Source organism: Fundulus heteroclitus, chromosome 20 (assembly GCF_011125445.2).
Source record: "Fundulus heteroclitus isolate FHET01 chromosome 20, MU-UCD_Fhet_4.1, whole genome shotgun sequence".
In the NCBI taxonomy this organism is placed as follows: domain Eukaryota; kingdom Metazoa; phylum Chordata; class Actinopteri; order Cyprinodontiformes; family Fundulidae; genus Fundulus; species Fundulus heteroclitus.
This window is the reverse complement of record NC_046380.1, coordinates 33,436,841-33,459,027: the sequence shown is the minus strand read 5'-3', so window position 1 is coordinate 33,459,027 and position 22,187 is coordinate 33,436,841. Positions and strand designations below refer to the sequence as shown.

Sequence of the window (22,187 nt, the reverse complement as noted above, 5' to 3'; positions counted from 1 at the left end):
TATTAGAGTTGAAATAGTTTTAGAATATTTTATTTTGACTTGTGTGTATATATATATAGTTAAGCAAAACGAAAAACACACTAGCTACATATGTTTCACAACTGGAAATATTTCTAAACAGCCTAATTTTTCTTGCAAGTTGAATAAAAATAAGTTTTGTAGCCTTATGTTAGCCAGCTAATTGCTAGTGCACAGCAACAACAGACGTTTTCCATGCCATCTCCTTGCATCTTGCTCTATGCAAACGACCTTTATATCTAAATCTCTCCATACTCTTACATCAGGCATTATGGTTTAATGAGTGGTCATTTAGATCAGCCGGAGCAGCCTTGAATCGAAACTCCACCGCTGTGATTTGAACTGTTCACTACCAGGCTATATAAATGAAGTCTTCAACAGGTTGGTGGCTGAGAAAAGCCACAGTTATCCTCTGGCCAGAGCAGAGACAAGCAAAAGCTGTTCTGGACCACACAGGCAAAAGCCACAACGCAACACTGAAGACGCAGAAGGCACGAATAGGCGGATCAGAATTGAAGTGAGGGAGTCTTTCTGTTAGTGTCTTTGGAGAAAAAAAACAAATAAATATGAGCTTAAAGAAATGTGTTAACATTATGGTTGTGAACAAAGAATGGAGTGGGACTAGAGACAGAACGTTAGTGACAGGAAGGTTGCACAGGGAGTCATCTTCTGTTCTGCTGAGTCATGATCATGAAAGTTTTAATCAAACTACGCCAATAATGGCTCTGGTCTGCTTCTATTCTTACAATAGAGTGGAACTCTAGCCCTAGTTTTTACTTTGACTCACCCCCTCTTAGGCTTTAAAAATAAACCTTTCACATGTTTGTTTCCATTATCCTAATATTATTTAGAAACCACTCAGCATCCACTCGTTTAAATATTTTCTGCCCTGGATGACCTGAATGCCAGCAGCTGTGTAACAGTAACCAACTCTATTAATAGAACAATTACGATAATGAATTATTGCCAAACACGTTTATGGTGTCCCACTTTTTCTTCATGGTTCTGATCGCTTCAACAATTTTAACATGTCGAAATCATGATTTTTGAAATGGTCATTCCTTCATTGTTCATTGCTTCGTGCTCCGTCTGTGTTTGCTGTATTACTCTGTGTGTTGAACCTTTCGAAGAAACATTTTTATTTAGGTCATGACAATCTTTTTTGGACATGTGGAGCTGTTTGAAGCACTTCATTAAAGGGAAGGAAACCATCTAAACGAAGCAGTCTTTTAAGAAATCTGCATAATTCCCTTTGCTGTTTTCAGTGGATGGCTTTCTAAAAATCATTAAAACACTAACTCTCATCCCAAAAGCCAAATGTTCTATAAAAATACAACATGTCAGTTTTTTAAATGGCTGCTTCACTTAACCAGCTGTGTTTGGTAGATATATGCTGCCAAAAAGTACTCAGTAGCTGCATTCTGTCATATTTTAAAATTTAAATGCAGCTTTTATTTATGCTAATGGGACTAACTGTACCAAGAATTGTATTCAGAGAATAAATCCCAACCATCTCAGTGTTTTTTAGGTATGCAAACATCGGTTTGACTTTATTATTGTAAGACAAATAAGTCTTATTACAACAATTTCAAGGTTAATAAATATGATAGTGGCTGGATAATGGTTGGGTCCTCGTGTTTTTTTGCAACATCATTGCTAACATGGCTTACAGTGACCGATCTCTAACTCAATTTAAAATTTTCAACAATAATTTTTTTTTTTTAGCCATCTATGCAAGTTGTACAACAGACATTTCCCAAACAATGGGAAGGAAAATTCCTTCAAGCGAGAGACTTGGAGTTAAAGAAATAGTTTGATAATTTATAGTAGCCACACATATTGTTCAGTCATGTTTACACACATGCAGTGTTTGCCTAAGACCTGTCACAAAAGCCGGTGTTATATCAAGGGTCATTTTTACAGATGTGTAAAAATATGGTTTTCAAACCCTCAGTGTACCTAAGAAGCTTCACAGATGCTCATTTCTGTGAAATAATTGTGCCAGGAACGATGTCGATGACAAACTTCTGGTCTGCTGCTGTCATTCCATCAACTGTGAAACGATTTCACGCGGGGTCACTAGTAAGATGTCAGCCATTGAGGATTCATACGCTTTTAAAATCTTTGTGAGCCTTGAATCTTCAGTGTGACTGAAATAACTACCACTTCGCAATTACACATTGCGATTTTTTGACATTTTTCCTGCATCTTTTTTTTTTTTTTTCTCAGCTGAGAAAGTTAATCTGCTTCACTTTCCTCTCCTGAAATCAAGCCGTCTGTGAGGCTCAGGCAAGCTTAAGCAAAGCTAAACAGCACCATGAAACCGGATCTGATGAAGATATCAAGCAAGACGGATCTTTAGCTCGGAGCAAAGAGGCCCAAATTGTCCAAAAAGTCGACGCCAGCATTGTTCCTGTAGAAGGAATTAAATGTAGGTCACAGCTAAACTGCAAGGCCAGGCCTGAGGGATGCGTGCGCTCAGGGTGCTCTGTTGCTTTGGGGGGGAATGCAAGTGTTGGGAATAAACAGATTTTTCACACATGGGTATTTTAGAAGCTGGCTTGTGTCTAAGAGGAGGCATGCACCTCCTTTTACAACGTTCACCGTCACCATGACATTATGTTAAAGCAATAAACCGGACCCAACTTTAACTTCAGGTGTTTATCAACACTCGTGTTCCTTTGATCACTGAGATTACTTTCATACATTCAAGGTCATTTTCTTTATTTGTGCTTTAATATCACAGTATTTTCAACGGAGACTTGTGTCACGATATGCGAGGATAAATATCACCGATCTTGGCCAGTCCACGCCACTAGAGATCCAGACACTCCCTTAAAAATAGGCTGCCATCAATAAATATGGATGAGCTGCTGAATGTGTCTGCCAGTTAGTGTTAGTTTGAAGCCTGAAGAAGGAAGAATGTGAGAGGAAAACGGCGTTAAACGGTAGGAAAGTCATGAGCTCTTTTTCAGGTTTTGCCTGAGTGGGGTTATTCAGTGCGACCTCCACCGTGTGGTACATGTGATAGACCATAACAAAACGGTGCATAGTTGTGAAGGAGAGGGATACGTAAAAGGGAAAAAGTCTGTATTGTTTTCATGTTGTTTGTAGAAATGAAAACTTGGAGGCATATGAAATGCATGTCTGATTAGCCCCCTGTACAGTTAGACCCTTAGCATAATCTGGTGGGCCCAATCCAGAGTAATTTCATATAATATAAATCCTGCTGTTCTGTCAGTATGTTTAGAGGTTTGTTAGAGAACATTGGAGAACAAACAGCAACAAAGAAGACAAAGTACCACAGCAGATAGGTGTAAAAGAAAGTTGAGATGTTTAGAGTAGGGTTAGGTTCACGCTTAAATACAGAGGCTGACTGATTACACAAACCATACCTTGCTTGCTTTTCTTCAGCAGGAACTGTTTAGCTGCTAGGAATTCATAGGATGAACAGGACAATGCTGGAAGAAACCTGGAGGCTGCCAAAGACCTGAGTCTGGGGTGGAGGGTCAGTTTCAGCTGGACAAAGACCCCAGACATACAACCAGAGCTACAATAGAAGGTGTAGTTCAAAGCATATTTCGCTAGAATGGCTCAGTCAAAGTACAGACCCAAATCCTGTTGGGAATTTATGGCAGGGCGTGAAATGGCCGTTTACAAACAATGTCCATTCAATCTTAGTGATCTATAAATGATTTTGCCAACAACAATGGGAGAACGCTGTAGTATCTAGATGTGCAAAGCTGGTAGGGGCGACGTGTCTAAAGACTGATGGCTGAAAGAGCAAAGCTAATTCTACAAAGCAGCAACTCAGGTGGACCGAAGCAAATGCCTTTTCAGAAGATTATTTTTTATTAATCATGAGTTATAAAATCATGCTATATTTTGTGTTGGTCAATCACATAAAGTCCTAGGTAGCTCTTTCTATGCTCCAAGAAACTCCCACATTTGCTGCTGTCTAACTTCTGACCATGAAACAACACTGTTCGGCCAGTCTTGTGCAGACAATGGGAAGACGTCATGAAATAGAGAATTTAACATTGATCCATTTGGAAGCTGATTGACGCTTAACAGAAACTGAGATGGCCATGGTCAGATCAAGGAGCGTGACGGATGGCTGTCCGACGTATTAATCGTGGTTTCAAAGAAGTAACTGGATGTTATGTGTAAATGGTAGAAGATCCTTTGTAGAGGCGAAAGTATTTAGATTAGTGCTCTGGTCACGGTGACACAGAATATCTTTAAAGTGATTCAAAATGATGAGAGGCACTTTTTATGGTGTATCTTTTCAAGATTTTCCCTGATTACTAGAACTTCAATATTGATCTGTACATCATCCAGGTATTGTCTTAAGCAGAATAAATCTTTTTTTTTTGTTGGTGTATTAGCATACATCTAACAAACGCAATAAAAAGCAACCTTAAAAGTCAATGCTCAGAAATGTAATCTTCTTTCCCAGGAACCTTGGCAGTTATTGGGTTGAGAGAGGAAAATTTTGTTGCTCTCTTAACTTTCCTGCGCAGCTTTTTTAGTGTCAGATTTTTACTCCCTCTAGTCCTGCTCAGGTTTAATCCACTCATTATCTGTTTATATCGCTGCCGATTTTTAGGGTTTTTTTTCCATTCTTCTGGGGTTTTTATGTGTAAATATACATGCTTTGCACATTACCTAAATTCACCCTCCGCAGTTGCACGCAAATTTGCCCTTACTGTACATTTTCTTGTTTTTCTTTCTTTCTGTTTTTTACCCTTGTGTGTATCTGCATATATGCTTTCATTTGTGTATCACTTTGTTGCTGGAACCGATGCATTTCCTCACTGATGGTCAAAGAAGGTTAATTCTATTGTATTTTCTCAATAATAATGTATTGCTGCTACTACTACTACTACTACTACTACTACTACTAATATAATAATAATAATTAATAATAATAATAATAATAATAATAATAATAATAATAATAGTAGTGTAGTCGTAGTAGTAGTAGTCGTAGTAGTAGTAGTAGTAGTAGTAACTGGTGTAATGACTTTCATTAGGCCTTGGGGTATTTGATTTTCTCTATGACTGATCTACTTGAACTTTTTTTTTTTTTTAAAAAACCAATAGCCTCCAATGAACTTGTTAAGAGTTGTTGTTCTTAGAAGTCAGTGAACAGTGTTGCCTTTTTATCATAGGTAATTTATGTATTGAGTTTTAAGAGAAAAACATTTTTTACCACAGGGGGAAATAAATGTAATGGAATTATTGTGATAAAATCCAAATATATTCGGATGTTTTGTGATCATATCGCGTAACCCCTGACCTACATAGGAAGGGTATAAAGCGTTTAACACAGTATTCAGAGTCCTGTTTCCACAGCGGCTCTGAAAGAGATTCTTGACAGAGGGTAACAGGACAGAGGTGCCAAAGCTTTATTGAACACATTTAAAAAAAAAATTCATCCACCCTTAATTCCATAAACCGTGTGCTGCTGTGTGACGTATCCTTCTGTTTTCGGCGCATGCAGGTCGCCTTTCCTCTTAAACTGTTCAGAAACAGTATGACACGGTCAGATTTCGGCAAAAAAGTGGAATTGAGCATCCAGACCTGCAGTGTGAATGCAACATTGTCAATGCTTTTTATCCTGTGTACTGTCTAAGTTCTGGTTTTGAGGGGTGTCTGCTTAGTTCAAGAGCCACAGGACATGACAGGACAAGCTTTTAATTCTGCTACAGACTAATTGTGGTGTAAGGAATAAGCTTCTGTTAAAGGAGTGCCACTACTGTGGTTTCATCTGCAAATAACTTATTAGGTTGTCCTCATGTGTGGATTCAAAGCTACGTGTGAACAGTTTAAACAGCATGGACTGTGCCCAACTTGAACCTGAGGGTCCTCATTGCTATACCAAATGAGGATTGGTCTGTGTGGTCATGTTCAGAATACAGAAATGGTTGGCGGCGTTTAGGACAAGCGGAATACACATGTATTGGGGAAAAAAATGTGACTTTGCCTGTTAGTTAATTAATCAAGGTTTGACTTGAAAAAAATACTACCAAGCAGGGCTCATTGGTAAACTTGGAATGCTTTTTATTCAGGCAGATAAACCAGCATTATTTTAGAAATTGACGCAAAGGAATCAGTAAATGAAGTTAACCTGGGTACATGGCAGTCACTCCAGAGGAAAACTAGAGTAGCTTTATCACAGCAACTGTAAGAAGTAAAGTATTTAATTTAAAAAGGTAACCTGAGCTTCTGGTTACCCATGTTTAAATTACATGTGTATACAAAGTTAAAGTTGTCATTTGTAATAGACCAGTATAATCTTAAATAATTTTTATTTATTTATTTTTTCATATTTTGGGAGTTTGTTGGTCATAATAATAGCAACAATAAAGGTACCTACATTCACTATAACGATGGGTTTCAACAGTATTATGTCCTACCCTGATATTTTGCATTGAACATCAAGAGTAGCAATTAATTCCTCATAAATATTTGACAGGTACTGAGGTTGTTTATGCTGGCATCTGGCAGCATCTGCCTATCTGTGTTTAAAAAGGGACCGCTTTTGAGACTGTTGTAAATAATACCCAGCAGCATTTAGCTTCCGTCCAATCAAAAGACGGAAATATTTTAGTAAATGTAATTCAAGTTATATATTTTGTACAACAGTTTAACGATGGTTCTATTTGTTCTGGTGGGTGGAGGTACGCTACCTGGAAAAGGTCAGTACCTGGATTTTATTTAGCAAATGAGTAAAAGACTGTTATGGCGAAATGTTCATAAGTGCTAATAAAGATGAACAAAAGAGTTTTTTGGTTTAATTCCAAACTACAGCTTTTCTCTTTTTCTTTTTTTTTTTTTTTTTTGTTGAAAAAAAAATGTCTACATATTTTGATTTATTTTTATAGACTATAATATAATATATAATAGCATTCCAAAAATTGTAGCCTTCCTGCTGTTATTTGTATTCGGTGCAGAGTCAACAGCAGACACTAAAAATAGGGTTTTAGCCATTGTTTCCAGTTTAATGTATTAAGCTGTCCCTTGCAATGGCTGCTAGTTGTCTGCATGACTTGCATCACTAGTACTGTTGTCTCTGTGATTTCCAGGGGTGTAAATCACTAGAGTTGTCACAATATGATGCTCTATCCAATTGTTTGGATGACGATACGATATTTGCTGACATAACAAAGTCTGTTACGATTTCCGATGGATACAATGTGATATTATCTGCCCATCTAACACTATTATTTACATTGACATTAACTCTAAAAACATATGAATTGACCATTTTATTTCTACACAGGCATTTATATAAAAACCCTCATTCCTCTAATTCTAAAATATCAGCTGTTTACTATAGTCTCATGCCTGAATTTCACTATAAAGGCGTACTTTAAAAATGATGATACAGAGCAATAATTTCATTTTGCATTGATGTGATTGGACCGTTAAACAATTAATGGATATATCAATGTGATATTGTTATACCCCTAGATATTTCCCTAGAAAATCTAGATTGTTACGTTAACTCTGAGATTGTCAAAAGCCTGCCAGCATCATGTTCCACGACAAACACACGTTGAACAATCAGAAGGATAAAAGAGGAAAACTTTGTGGTTCAGCCTTTCTGTTATCTACTTCAAGTTTTGCTCTCACTCGCAGTCTGAATGAACCACATGTCTCTACATGTCATAGAAAGTAGTTTCCTTTTAAATAGACTTTTAAATCTTTGGACTTTGTTTCTTATTAGACCGATGTGACTTAGTTGCACATTTCTTAGAACTTGTAGAGATTTCTTTTCCTGACGTTCTCTTAACTTATAATTTCTATCTTTGTGTATCTGCGTGCTTCAATTTCCCTGACTGCTGCTCATACACCTGAATTTTCCCGCTAATGGACAGTAAAATTATACTTTTATTCTATTCCTATTCTATTCATGAATTGCACTTTCACAAAGTTTTTGACGTATGGCAGCCATATTGAATATTGAACTCTGGGCTGCTCTGACTTTGATTTTTAAAATTTGGCTTTTCTATTATTGGGCAAATGTTCATTATTATTTCAAACACTGTCACAGCAGTCAATCTGGAAGTGGAAAATCTTATATGTTTGATATAAAAGACTTGACTTATACAAAATGTAGTTGATAAAATACTGTCCTACATTGAAATACAGGTAATCCAAGTAATGTTATGATTTGGTGCTGTAATAAAAGCTGAAGTTGCACAAAAAAGTGACACACTAATTATTTCTCATGACTTGCAATCATCCTTAACCCCAAATTCCACATCCTCTGTGACCGGGTGGAGAATGTGGAATTTTGGGGGTTACCCAGATTAATATTCTGCACAAAAATCCACACGATGTAAAGTGTTGTGAAACAAACATAATTAAAAGTTAAGTTTAAAACAAAACGGCACCCTTTTTTGTTTTGTTTTTTTAGGCACTGTATCAGAAGTGTAAAACTTTTATACAGAATTTTTTGGCCTAAAGTGTCAACACACAAGACATGTATTACAAACCTCTACTTCTCCTAAACATATGAGACATTTTTGAAAGTAGCTGCTGTCTCAAACAAGTCTCTGAAGTACTGCAAGTTGTTCAGTACTTCCTGTGGCCTAAAAGGAATGCAAGGCAACCGATTTTGTTACCCCATAAGCCTTGACAGTGATAGGAATGGAAACGTATCAAATATTTACCATCTAGAAGTGTCACAATGTCGCATATCTGGCTGTATATCTGCACTGTCCCCTTCTAGAAAATTCACAAAAATTCACTCCATTCCTCCCATCTCCACTTCTTGGATTAATTTTTTTTGGTTCTTGAAAAATGGTTTCAAACGTGGTTCATCTGGGCGTTTGAGCAGTAATGCTGGCCAGCGTTCACCCACTGCCCTTTGCTTTTTCAGGCAGAGGTGTTGAACTTTATTTGTTCTCCACAGCAGGAGTCAAATCAGGTGCCACAGAGAGTGGGCGGCACGGTTCCCACTCTGTATCTCTTCTGGTAAAGCAGCTGTGTTTATGAGCGGGTTTCAAAGGTGACCATCCTCTTGCCGTCTGCTTGTATTTTCCTGATTCAACATGTTTACAAAGATCCCTAAAAAGAAAAAAAACTACATTTTATGCCGTTGAAATTCATTGGCTTTTCTGAGAAGAAAAATTTGTCTGAACTGATCATTTTTCTCCCCAAGTAGTCAGTCTGCGATCCTTCCACAAGCTGGTAGTGGTTGTTCTTAGCAGGGTTTGCGCAGCGGCAGTCCAATTTGCTGCCAAGATTTTCTATTTTCAAGCACAGCAGTGTCAAACTTTGAGTGTTTAAGCACGCCGAATTAGCGTACTTTTAACTGTGACAGTTTTACTAAATACTACACAGCCTGGTTTCTGAATTCCTCTCCAGGCTAATTATGGTTGTTGTGGTTGGTAAGGATTGTTGTAGCGATGCACCCATGAGAGATTTTTGTGGTTGATTTTTGACCATTGATTTTACAAATCTCTCACCTTGTGGTACCAATTTCAGCTGAATTGTATTTTATTCTTTAGAGCTATAGTTAAACATCATACATTTGTTCTACTTTATCAATGAACTGAAGTGTTCATTGTAAAATAAAGATGTGATTTTCTTGAAGACGACCCACCTGTAATGGCAGATGAAGCATTTATTTAGGGAGCAGGGGCGGGTGGAGGCTTTGTGTGTCAGAGAGAACAATCAGCATTACACAGCTCTGCAGTTAAACAGGATTTTACTGATATTTTTTAAATTAAAACAGCCGGGGCTCTCACAGGTCATTGAATGATTTGAGGTCATTTTGGGCTTCTCTTTTCTTTCCGTCTCCGTCGGACCTTTCTGGCGCTTCCTACTTCTCTAATGTTACAGAAAACTTCTTTGGGAAACCAGAGTCCACGTAGAGCAAAACCGATCAGCAAGCAACCCAAAAACGTACTTTTCTTCAGAATTTTTTAAAGAAAATAATTTTCGGAAGCAACATTTCTCCCTGACGAGTTTATTTCTAGTGATCAGAATGCCAGTGTGTGATAACTATCCTCACAACAAGCTTCAGTGGCTTCATTATTCGTGCCAGTAGCTGAAAATAATTTTATTTTTTTCCATCCAAGAGAGCCTTTTGGCCTTATTTTTTTTTCTGACGTCAACATCAACAGGATTGGTCACTCAACTCATCTAATCTCCGACGGTAGTCCCAGAAATCCCGAACCTCTCTTTCCCTCTCACTTTATTTCACAGCTTGGTCAAAGGAGCTTTTGTGTCGAGGGTGTAGTGAATGAATTCAGCCTTTAGGAGATAACTGCGTCTCAGCCATGGGTTTAAGCCAAGGGTCCTGCTTTTCTATCCCCTTTTAATATACCGGTCACAGTTCCAGTTCCCATTTGGTTTTCTAAGAGGGGTCTCTAAATGGAGTTGAATCAATGGTGGCCATTGTTGGGCGGATAAAATAAGCTGACAGTCGGCTGAAGACATTTTTAAGGCGGCAGTTCGTTTGAAGGCCGTGCGCCTCGAAATGAACGCGCTGAAACCATTTAGACTGAATCCAAATAACGCAGGAACCAACACATTTTTCCTGTGCTGTACGTCGCTCTTTGGCCCTAAAGTTAACGTCTTGTGATGCACATGAAACGCAGCCCCTTACCGTCGCAGCCTGGTAATCGAGGCGACGCCGGTGGAGATTGCTTTGTGTTAGAAAGTGATGGTCTTCATACATGGACGGCACTCCATCGCACGCCGGTGTGACTGCGATGCTCCGCTGTTTGAGAGCGGACGCACACACCAGTGATTTATCACCGTCGTCACAAAGCGCATTGCCACACGTCTATTTTTACCTGCTTATTACTTAGAAGACACAACGGGATTGCGAGAGATAAGATGGAAGAAAGGGGAGCATGAAAACATGTGAGAAGCATGAGTAAATGACTCTCTGGGTGGCGGTGTTCATAGTGTTGCCTTATTGTACGAATGTGTGCAAACATGCTCCGATTGAGCCAAAATGTATTGAAAACGATGTGAAAACTGACCGAGGAATATTTTAAATAAAAATAAAACCCTGTCTTTGTCGTTGTCAGACTGCCCGACTATCAGCAGCCGTCTAAGGGGCCGCGTGAATCCCACAGGCTGCGTTCCAAATCAAACACACATTCACACGCTGGGCTCACAATTTCCCCAAACATACGTCAGGATCACACAAGGTGTTGCCACTGTAGCTCTCACTCCCTAACCCTGTGTGAACAAATGGCCGCATACAACAGAGGATCACAGTTTCACTCTCCATTTGGTGTAGAGTGAAAAATTCTTGTTTTTCCCCGCTCACCGCCAGATCTGCTGCTCTTTGTTCATTTTGGGGTTTTTACACCAACAGTGTCTATATTGCTGCTTATAATTTTGTGCAACTTTCCGGGTGCTGTCTTCAGCACAGCCCATATTTTATCATAATATTTTAATTCCAATAGCCAAGAAAAGACAGAGTGAAAGAAAATATTAGAACGCAGTGATGAGAAAAATCTGGAGAACCACTGAATAGAATTGTGTTTCATTTAGAGGTTTTGTAAAGCTTTAATTTATGGTTTCTCTGCAAGAACTAGAATATATAAAGAAACAACAGCATTTAAAGAACTGTCTTTCAAGCCTTCCTACCTTAATTGGTCATAAATTATTTATATGAGGAATACAGACCTATGCCTTGAAAACAAACTAAAATGATTTAAATATCCGGGATCTAACAGGATTAAAGAATTAACATTTTGACATTTTTTTTAAGCTCCTATTTTGGCGGTTTGTGCAGTTAGCGCTGGTAGCATAACCAAAATGACGATCTATGTATGTTCTCCCTAGAGGATGTATGTCTTTACTTTAACTGGGATGTGCCAACATTTCTAAATCTACCTTTGGTGTAACCGGTTTAGCCTTCTTGTTATTTCCTGAGGGTGGGTGTGTGTGTGTGTGTGTGTGTGTGTGTGTGTGTGTCTCTCTCTTTCATTTTTGTTAAACAAATACTTTAGTTTAGCAGCAATCGATGCTGTGAGTTGTAGAGTTGACTAAGGAAGTAGTGTTGATGTGGTTTAACAGCATACAGGAAGCCATATTATTGCTAACTCAAATCCACTAACTTATTCCCTTGTCTTTGATTGGGCATCCAGGTACTACTCGCTCCCCACGTGAAGGTGAAGTTCCCGGCGTGGATTACAACTTCCTCTCTGTAGAGGACTTCCTGGAGTTGGAGAACAGTGGAACCCTGCTGGAAGTTGGAACGTATGACGGTAAATTTTAACACCACGCGTTTTGCTGGACATAATGTCGCTGACGGGCAGTGAGGCTGATGTGAGCATATATGTCTATCTGAATACATTTCTAAATGACTAATATTTAAATTTGTTTGACGTTTGTGTGACGGACCTGACAAAATACAATTATTTAGAAGTAAGTCCATACTTTAACTAGACCACTCCCAAAGTAGTTTTTTCTTTTTTTATTAAAGTATCTCCGTTTCTTATTTACAAGTGATGGGGGAAGCACAAGAGATGGACAGATTGGGTCTACATGCTTCTCTGGTCTGTTGTGGTGAACAAAGAACTAAACCAAAAAGTACTTTACTGCTCTCTCTACGCCCCAACCCTCACCTACGGTCATAAGGTTTGGATTATGACCTAAGGACCGGTAGGAGACCCTGAGGAAGACCCAGAACTCGTTAGAAAGGGTAAATATCCTGGACTGGGAACGCCTTGGGATCTCCTGGAATGAGCTGGACAATGTCTCTGGGGAGAGGGATGTCTGGGTTTCCCTTTTGAACCTGCTGCCATTGCAGCCTGATCTTGGATAAGCCGAAGACGATGGATGGATGGACTGACTGGCGGATGGATGGATGTTTTACGCAGAGATGGTGACTCGAGTTTGAGAATCCGACTCGAGTGAGAACTATAAATACTGCAGCTGTTTTACTGGGAAAGGGTGCGCTTGATTATTAGCCAGTGACATTCCTGGATTATGGGATCTTAATGGCTGATAATAATCTGTTCATGTTAGCTGTGGCTTCACAATAGTAAACACATAAAAGACTCGCCATATCATTTAGGAAACAAAACGCACAAGACTACTTTCCCAATATTACAAATTCTCCAGCTCAAAGTGGGAAGAAAATACTCCAGACCCTATTTAGTGCAAGTTATTATGGAGTGGAAAATATGAAGACAGGTGTTACCTAAATCATTACAAAGACAAAAAAAACCCTACTTTGTTTCATTAATTCAGAAATGTGGAATGATTTAAGCTTTATACTTCATGTAATCAAGTTTACAAAAGATAAAAAGCAGTTTTAAGCATATTTCCTGCTGGTATTAGTTAAAAATATGACACATTTGCTTATCAGAATTGATAGATTTGAGGCAAACTATCAAGAAGAATTAAGAGTCTTTGTTGTCGTTATGTAACCATGATGAAATTTGGGCGAGACACTGGTTCAGAATGAACCGATTCACACAACACACCGACACAACAAGACTAAATGTTCAAACAGTTTGATGCAGCGACAACCCTTCCTGAGAAGCTAAAAGTGTCCAAATAGTCCTTAGACCTAAACGTTCGGGTAAAAAAAGACAGACAGCAGTCATTTTACAGAACGATGTCAATTACCGTGGGACAGCATGGATGTGTCAGACAAACATTCCCAGAGAAGTGAAAATAGTCATTGGTAAAAATTGAAGTTAAAATTAACTGATATGTCAAATGTCAGTGAGATAATCTAGAGTGGAGGACAAACCGTTCTGGTTTTGATTCCTAAACTAGAGTGATGCAGGGTTAGAGGTGCACTAGCTGTTGTGGATTTGAAGAGACAATGTTTATTTACAGACTTCAGGCCTGACCTTGAATTGGGACAAAAGGCTTGAGGCGTGACGTTGACTTGGAAAAAGTGACTTGTAAACCTCTCTGGTTTTATCCCAGAGATAAGAGGAAACTCGCCTCCCATCTTCTCAGTCCACAGAATATTTATCCCAACACTCTTGGGAATTGACGACATGTCATTTTGGCAAACGTATGATGGGGCCTTGTGTATTTTTGTGTAAGCGTTGGCTTTATCGCGTCTCCCATGGATGCCGTTTGTCCCCAGTTTCATTCTTATTGTGAAAACTCTGACCTTAACGGATGCGAGTCAGGCCTGCTGTGCTTTAGATGATCTTCTGGGTCCTTTTTGTGGAGAGAAGCGGGGTCAAAACATGTCACCCAGCGATGTGTTGATTTTTTGCTGCTTGTAAGAGGGCGGGTCTCATGGCTGCTGCCCGCTGGAGAGGGAGTGCTGCTGTCCTCACAGCTGTGGGGCCGTTTAAAGCGTGCAGATATTTTAGCTCGCTTTGCAGGTGGTTGCGTCATCTTTTCCGACGCGGGCTGCGTGTGTTCTTTTGTGCGCGTGTCGCTTGCGTCTTCGTGTGGCAGAACACCGCGAGTGACGCAGCCGGCACAAAATTGTATGGGGACGTCGATGTAGTGGCATAAATGACATGGTGTTTTGAAAGTCAAATAAATAAAAATATCTTTTATTTGGCTCCTCCAATATAACAATAGAGGACATAATGTAAGTGAAATTTCAGCAGATTTTGGTCTGTCCTGGAAAATTCCTGCATTATATTAGTTCTGGAGGAAAGCTTGGCTGCAGTTTTGTTGTCAAATAGCAATTCTTAACCATCCATCCATCCATTTTCCGAACCGCTTTATCCCTCATGGGGTCGCGGGGGGTGCTGGTGCCTATCTCCAGCATTCACTGGGCGAGAGGCGGGGTACATCCTAGACAGGTCGCAATTCTTAACACTTTTATTTATTACTTTGAAGGAAAAGTGCATGTTTACTTATTTGGTACTGTTTTGACATCTGTGTCTGGTTTTAAATCACCAAATATCAATGAAATTGAATCTGATTAAAAAAAAAAATTGGTGTAGATGATGAATTAGTGCTTATTTGCCTCTGACTCCGGTTCTCTGGCTCATAAGATTATTTTTCTGTGGCTTCAACCTCTGACCTCCCATTTTGTCGCTCCCCAGGCAACTATTATGGGACGCCCAAGCCACCGGTGCAGCCCCCCAGCGGGAAAGTGATCGGCGGTAGCGGTGGTGATGCCCCTCTGTCAGACGGGCTCAGTGGTAGCCTGCCGGGCTCGCAGAACTCCACTCCCCTACGAGCCAAGTTCTACAATGACATGCGAAATGCTGGAATAGGGCTTTCAGAGCAGCCACTGGAGGACGACGAGGACCTCCCTGATATGAACAGCAGCTTTACAGGTACGTACACAGAAGACAAACGTGCTGAATTAGCAGTATGTTCATTATATTTGGCTGGGTTGTGTTGATCTTTATAAAATGATTAAATGTTGTTGGGTTTTTTTAAGTAAAGTGAGCAGACATGTTGTTCCTTTAAAAGACTTAAGTGCAAATTTGAGGTTATCTAGGGCTTGGCGATATGGATTAAAAAATAAATCTCAGATTTTATCATACCAAATCCGATTAATCGATTTTTTTTCCCCCTCCTTTTTGTTTCATAAAAAGAAATTAAAGAAATTATTTTAAAAACTTAGCTTTTTATGTCAAGTATTTCGTCAGGGAATTGACCTGAATTCAAAGTGCAACTAAAAACAAGCTGTGAAACATGCTTGTAAAACAAGATGGCAGCCGTGCTATTATAAACAATGAAAATATAACAAAACATATGCTGCTAGTGGTATTACACATTGAGCTAAGAACAGGCTTCATTGCACTTGTGAACTTCAATCTAAGTTAAAAAAAAGTAAATAAGTAAATGAAGTACCTCGTATTATGGTAAAAAAAAAAAGTTTCCACTTAACAATATTTTGACAATAATTTTGCCTAAACATATATTCAGCATCACACGCTGTTCTCTTCATGGAAACCCAATGAGTGTATTGGCAAAATAAAATCCAGATTTTCCAAAAATGAAATCTTAAAGAATTGTAAATTCAAATTAATCGATTAAATCGATTTATCGCCCAGCCCTACATTGATCATTTATTTCCTCTTCCATCAACTATTGCTTGTTTGTTGGATACTTTTAGCCAGTTTTTCCTGAAAAGGGCTCATTCAATATTCAAGCAATTGAAATGAAAGTTTTTTTTTCTAACATATATATACTTGTAGCTCAAAAAAGTGTATTTTAACAAGATTTAGTTGGAAAACCATCAACTTCATATGCCACATTGAAACTGAATTTGCATAAGTAATAGGTTGGATGTGATTTATGAAATGAATAACTTACCTCACTCAAGGTGATTAATCTAAATACATGTAGATCTTATATTTGAACAAATCTTTTCTATTCACTCCTCAAAAGTAAGAAAACCCTCCATGTGTTTCTGTGAAATCTCTTTGAATTTTGTTGCACCTTACCTCAGAGCTTTTTGGGACTTTCTAAAAGTTATTAAGTGTAGTTCTTGTGACGGAATCATTAATTATAGTTTTAACAGTGGAAATCGTGGCTTCTTCAAAAGTACGGCCTCTCGGCCACGTTCAGCGGCTGCTGTCGTTGATCGGCACTGCTTCATTAGGAGGGTTTACCCGCTCAGTGCCAGCAGCAGAAGTAACTTATTAAACGACTGTTTGGGATTCCACTGTGGAAATGCACTGAAGAATCAACCAGGCTAACCCACAGGGCTCCAGAAAAGTGAGCACCGGGTGAAAAAAGCTCTGGGTCTCATAGCCAAAACGTGGCCTGTGATGTGGATGTCTGTTTCTAGGCCGACAGCCGGCTAACCCCAACCTGATTAACTAACCAGTTACTAATTTAACTTTTTCTAGATGGTCTGTTGCTGTTCTTCATGCATATTTATGCTGTTTTTGAGTCACCCGGCTCAGTTGTTCACATTTAATCAGACTGACATTTTTAATAACTGGACAGTATTATGTATGTATGGACCCTTACTTCCTACTGATACGTCCAAATTTGCCTCCTGCGGGACAGTAGAGGATTATTATATTTTTTCTACTCTAAAACAGCACAACGGCCCTTGAAAGACAATCGTTGACCAGTCAACTAAACGAGAGGAACGGTTGATTGCTTTGCTCACCTGCGGTCCTATTGCTTGAGTTATTGTATTAGATCTGGATCAACATTGAAAAGATTGTTGAATGTTAAACTAAACGTGACGGACATCTGCCCACCACTGAGACATCTACACGATCAGGCTTCTTTCTGTCCGGCTGTCCACACACTCTCTGTTGCGTTGCACAGCTTCCTAGCCTGAGAAAAGTAGAGAAATCTAATAAGTGATGATTGAAAGTGTTTCCCGAACCACAATCTGAAGCCTCGTCCTAATGGCGCTAGGCCTCAATTAATTAGATATACATTTGATTTAGATTGTGGGCAGAACTCTTTCAGGATACTCAAAGCTACAACGTTTTAATCGCATTAGGAGTCTGAGTAAAACCGTTTATTTATTTTTGCTCATTTCTTTAAGTATTTTCACGCAAATCAGTTTCAGGGTCTCCAGGTAGGTCGGTGAAAGTCCCATATGTTCTTGACATCTAAGTGTCGTGGATATTATTCCTAGTTGTTGTTGTTCTTCTACCTGTTTTCTAAAAACCGGAGCTCTTTGTAATGCGTTGACATCGCAGCCGTCAGTCTGGAGGTTGTAGCAGATGACCCGAGTCGTCCGTGTGGAGAGATCACTGTCATTAACGAGGTGCGAGGCCAGATACACGTCTTCTTTCATTCTTCTGTCAGAATACCTCGTTTCACCTTAACATCCTGTTTTGGTTGTTAACTGTTGCCTGTGGTGGTGACCCCGAGTGCAGTATAGCTCTCCCATTTCCCCCAGTTTGTACCGGGAATGAACTGGTTTTATAGATTTTCTTACAACTTCCAACAATTTGCCTATAATCAGTCACCGGACAACAGTGTCTTGCAGAAGTGTCAACACCCCTTGAACGTTTGTTGCAGTATAACCACAAAGCCTAAGGTATTCTATTGGGCATTTATACGAAAACAAGGGGAATGATAATGAAGATCATGTTTGTTTTTAAGCTTATTTGCAAATCAGAATCTGGAAGTTCTATTTACTGATCCCCGTTTGCCCTGATCAGGGATCACCAGCTGAGAGCTACTTCACTGGTACTGGTCGCCATGTTGGTGAGCCCTGGTCCAGAGGTCTGTTCGAGAGCATCAGTGAACAAATGGGATCATAAAGACCACACAGGTCAGGCGTAGGTGTGGAGAGGCGTAGAACAGGATTAGGTTAGAAGGCAGCTTTGAATTTCTAACACCTCGCACTGTTCAGTCAGTCATCTGAAATGAAGTCTTGCACAACGACAAATCTAGCATGGCATGGCTGTACACCTAACCTGATTGGCCAGGAAAGGAGAGCTTTAACCCGAAAAGCAGCCAAGTGGTCCACGGTAACTCTGGAAGAGCTGCAGCGCTCAGGTTGGAGAGTCTGCTGATAGGACAACTATTAGTCCGGCACTTGACTTTAAGGAAGAGTATAAAAGGAGCCATTGTTGAAGGTAACAAGACGATTCAAAGTGCTGAAGATGAACAGGAAAAAAGTACGACAGAGTAAAGAAAACAATACAGACGAAAGCACACATGGCATTGGAACAGTAGCAGCAGGTCAGATACAGTATAAGACAAGTTGGACTAAGAGCGTCAACATTGACATTTAAAGGCAACTCTAAATAGGTTTTTAGCTTTGATTTAAAGGAACTCAGAGTTTCAGTATGTAGTGCATGCATGTGTGGCGGACACCCTGAATACGCCGCCCCCACCGTGAAACACAGCGGTAGCGGTATCATGCTGTGGGGATGCTTTTCTTCAGCACAGATCGTTTTCCTTCTATTTGACAAAACATATCCAAAGGTTTTGCGTTTTCCCCTGCCACATTGCAGTATAGGAGGGTAAAGGGGGTGTCGATTGCTGTTGCACGGCGCTGTCGCTCACGCTTGGCTTGTAAGGTTCCTGTTACTGCCGTGGACACCTTTAACAAACAGACGCGCATGTGGTGACGGTACCGCACGCTTACCGCATCCATCCAGCATCCGTTCAGCCTGAGAAGACCTCCTGTGCGGTGCGCGCACCATAAGCTCGGAATGCTTTCTTATTTTTAGCCGCCCGTCATCTGTGGGAGGAAGATGAGGAGAAGCTGAGAACTCACGGGTTAAATGAGAGGGGAGTGGAAGTGAGGTGAGTGTAGCAGGAAATAACAGAAAGAGGGGGAGTGACCTGGGGGAGTGGGGGTGGGACTAGGAGAAGGATTGGGTACTGGGATGGGAGAGACTGCTGCTTTGTGAAGAATATAAAGAGGAAAGTGGAGAAAAGACATTTCTGTAGAGTTTAAAGGGGGCAGTGGAGCACGGCAGCTTCTTTCATGGTAAGTTTTGAGTCTTTGTTTTTTTCTTTTTTCTTTGTTTTGAATTTATTTGCCTGTACTGGAAGGTGTAGAAATGTTAAATAGTGCCATCTTGCTGCAAGCTGCAGAGAGCGTCCAAATAAGCAACCTCTGTAATTTGAATTAAAATGATATTACAAATTGCAAAGATATGTACGCAAAACGTTAATGTTGACAGTGCAGCTTGGCAAAAAGCTCTTTTTGTGGTCCTTTGTGATTACCCCCAGTAAGGTTGCTGACTCAGCACTGATACTGTGTCTGCCTTGTGTGTTTTTCTGTTTTTGTTTAGTTTTTTTTTCTCCCAGTGGTGGGACCAAAAGTTGTTTGTGGCGCCTTTTGCGGTTGCGGGAGCTGTAATAGCTGTTGGTCAAGTGCAAGTGTGAAGATGAGATAACAGGAAGCTAAGTGCTAACAATTCAGAGGCTGTGACTTAGGTGTGAACTTCCCCCTCAGCTGCGTGACGTAAATGTCTTCAAAGCTTCGGAGAGAGAGGGAGGGGGGGCGCCTTTAGGACAAGTGGATACAGCGGGACTGATGTGAGAGGTCTGGCAAAGTGTTGAGAGGTTTCCTGGTGAGGAGAAGTTTTGAAAGCAGAAAACTATCAGAATGTTGTAGATTTTAAACTCTGTGTGTCGGTCGGTTCACTCATCTTTCCGCTCCTGCATTTTTACGTCCACTCCTGTATCTCTTTCTCCGTTCGTCTCTTTCTTCATTTTCCGTCCATCAGGACTGGCCAAGTACCGAAGCTATCATCGTACCCCATACACTAAAAGTATAGTTTGGATTGTTACATTTCCCTGTTTTGTTCACTGTTAGTGCCATCGCAGCAATACATAATCACATTTATAAAACTAGGATTAAATGCAGTTATGATGCTCTGCTTGGCGCTATAATTGCACTATGTAATCTAACTGGTGTCCTGAAGAAGCCTATTCAATAACCACTCAGGAGTTGTTTTTTTTTTTCTGGTTTCCTTTTTTGAAGGAGCAATAAGTAAGACATTTACTGTAAAATCAACTTAAATGATCTCATTTGTCTCCTGGGATTAAAGTAACATGCCCTATAAACAATCGGTCCTCTCCATCAACAATGTCTGCCAATCATATGAAAGTTCCCAGGGTTCCAACACAGAGCGCAGCATTTAGTTTTTATGTTGGCAAAAGAGCAGCAGACTGCTAACATGGAAGCCAGGAAGAGAAGCGGACCAGAAATAGACCAGAATGCATCATATACCTGTCCTGTGGAGGTAAAACTTCAGGTGAGGCAATGGCTGGTCTCGGTGAAAGGCATCATGTGTGTGTTGTTCTGATTTGCAACACCGTGTGTCATTATTACTGACTGCCACTTTAAGAACACCATTTGTGTTCCTGGGGCTTTTTGAGGGTTTTGTAGCTAGCATTTATAGAAATAGCTGTTCTCAAATCATAATGTAGCTTTCATCTGACAACTCTGCTGATTGAAGTCTGGAAAAGTAAAGTAATTCAAACAAACTGTACGTAGGAACCGCAGATAAAGCATACACTTTTGCTTTCCAGCTGAAAGCTGTTGTGACTTGTTTCATGTCACTTCAGGCGAGAAGTGGACTCGGCCCTCTTCTCTTTTTAGACGATCCTGTTTGGTTGGCCTTATTTCCATGTCTTTAATGTCTACTTTTGCTCCATACGGCGCTGCTGGTTTGGTGACTCTAAAATGCGTACATTACCGATCTGTGTCTGTCTTTGTTTCCGACAGGAGAATCTAGCGATTTAGACGAAATTCATCACTCAGCGCGCCCCTACGTCCCTCGCCATAGCGACCCGTCCTACGCTGGGACAACCCCCTCACCATCGGCCACCACGGAGAGCACACAGCAGACAAACCTTCACCTGAGCCATCCTCCCCCGGAGGACCCGCTGGGACCTCTGCCTGACAACTGGGAGATGGCCTACACCGAGAACGGAGAGGTCTACTTTATAGAGTAAGAAACACGGACCTAACGTCACATCTTCCCCGTCTGTACGTCTCCTGATTGTCCTTAGCCAACTAAAACTTCCCTTACATTGCTGAAATATTTGTAAAAGCAGCTCTTAGTTTTGGTGAAATATGTTGTTTGTCCATGTCTAAGCTGAAGATGAAGAAAATGTAAAAACAATGAGAATAAATAAAAAAAAGGCTCAGCATATTATATTGTCTTCTAAAGTAAGTAGAGCCTTGGAAATAGTATTCATACCCTTTTGAAGTTTTTTGTTTGTTTTGACCTAATACTACAAAACTTCATATGTTTTAAGATAAGATAAGATAGTCTTTATTGATCTCACAATGGAGAAATTCACTCGTCACATCGGCTCATAAAAGAAGGTGCAGAGTAGGGAAGGTGCATTCAGTTATATACAGTGAATCTTCATATATACAATGGATCAAAAAGAATACCAAAAAAATACAAAAAGAAATAGGAATGGGCATATGATGTCTTATTTACATTCATAGTGGTCTAAGGACCACACATTAAATCCTTTATTAGGATTTAATGTGACAGACCCACACACAGTTGTGCATTATTTTGAAGTTGAAGGATGGATACAATGATTTTCCGGTAAAACGCTGAAAACTGTGGCATGTACTTGTATTAGCCCTCCTAAGTCCTTGCTTTGTAAGATTGACTTTCACCGCCGTTAAAGACTCATGTCTTTCAGGCGTTGTCTCAACTTTTTGCCCGTTCTTCTTACCAAATGGCCTAAACTCTGGTTAGAGCAGCACACTTGTGTTCTGAGAAGGCTGCAAGAACCCGGTTCGATCCCCACCATTTGTCCCTGAGCAAGACCCC

At 40.0% G+C, this 22,187-nt stretch overlaps 1 protein-coding gene across 1 annotated transcript in view; it reads left to right on the top strand.

Annotated features, from left to right (window-relative positions):
* The window catches only part of magi1b (membrane associated guanylate kinase, WW and PDZ domain containing 1b), a 212,018-nt gene that overhangs the window by 134,069 nt on the left and 55,762 nt on the right, over positions 1-22,187 (top strand). Inside the window, exon 5 of the mRNA XM_036151669.1 lies at positions 21,116-21,341. Within this exon, the coding sequence (XP_036007562.1) occupies positions 21,116-21,341 (226 nt within the window). The remainder of the gene's footprint in view (positions 1-21,115; positions 21,342-22,187) is intronic.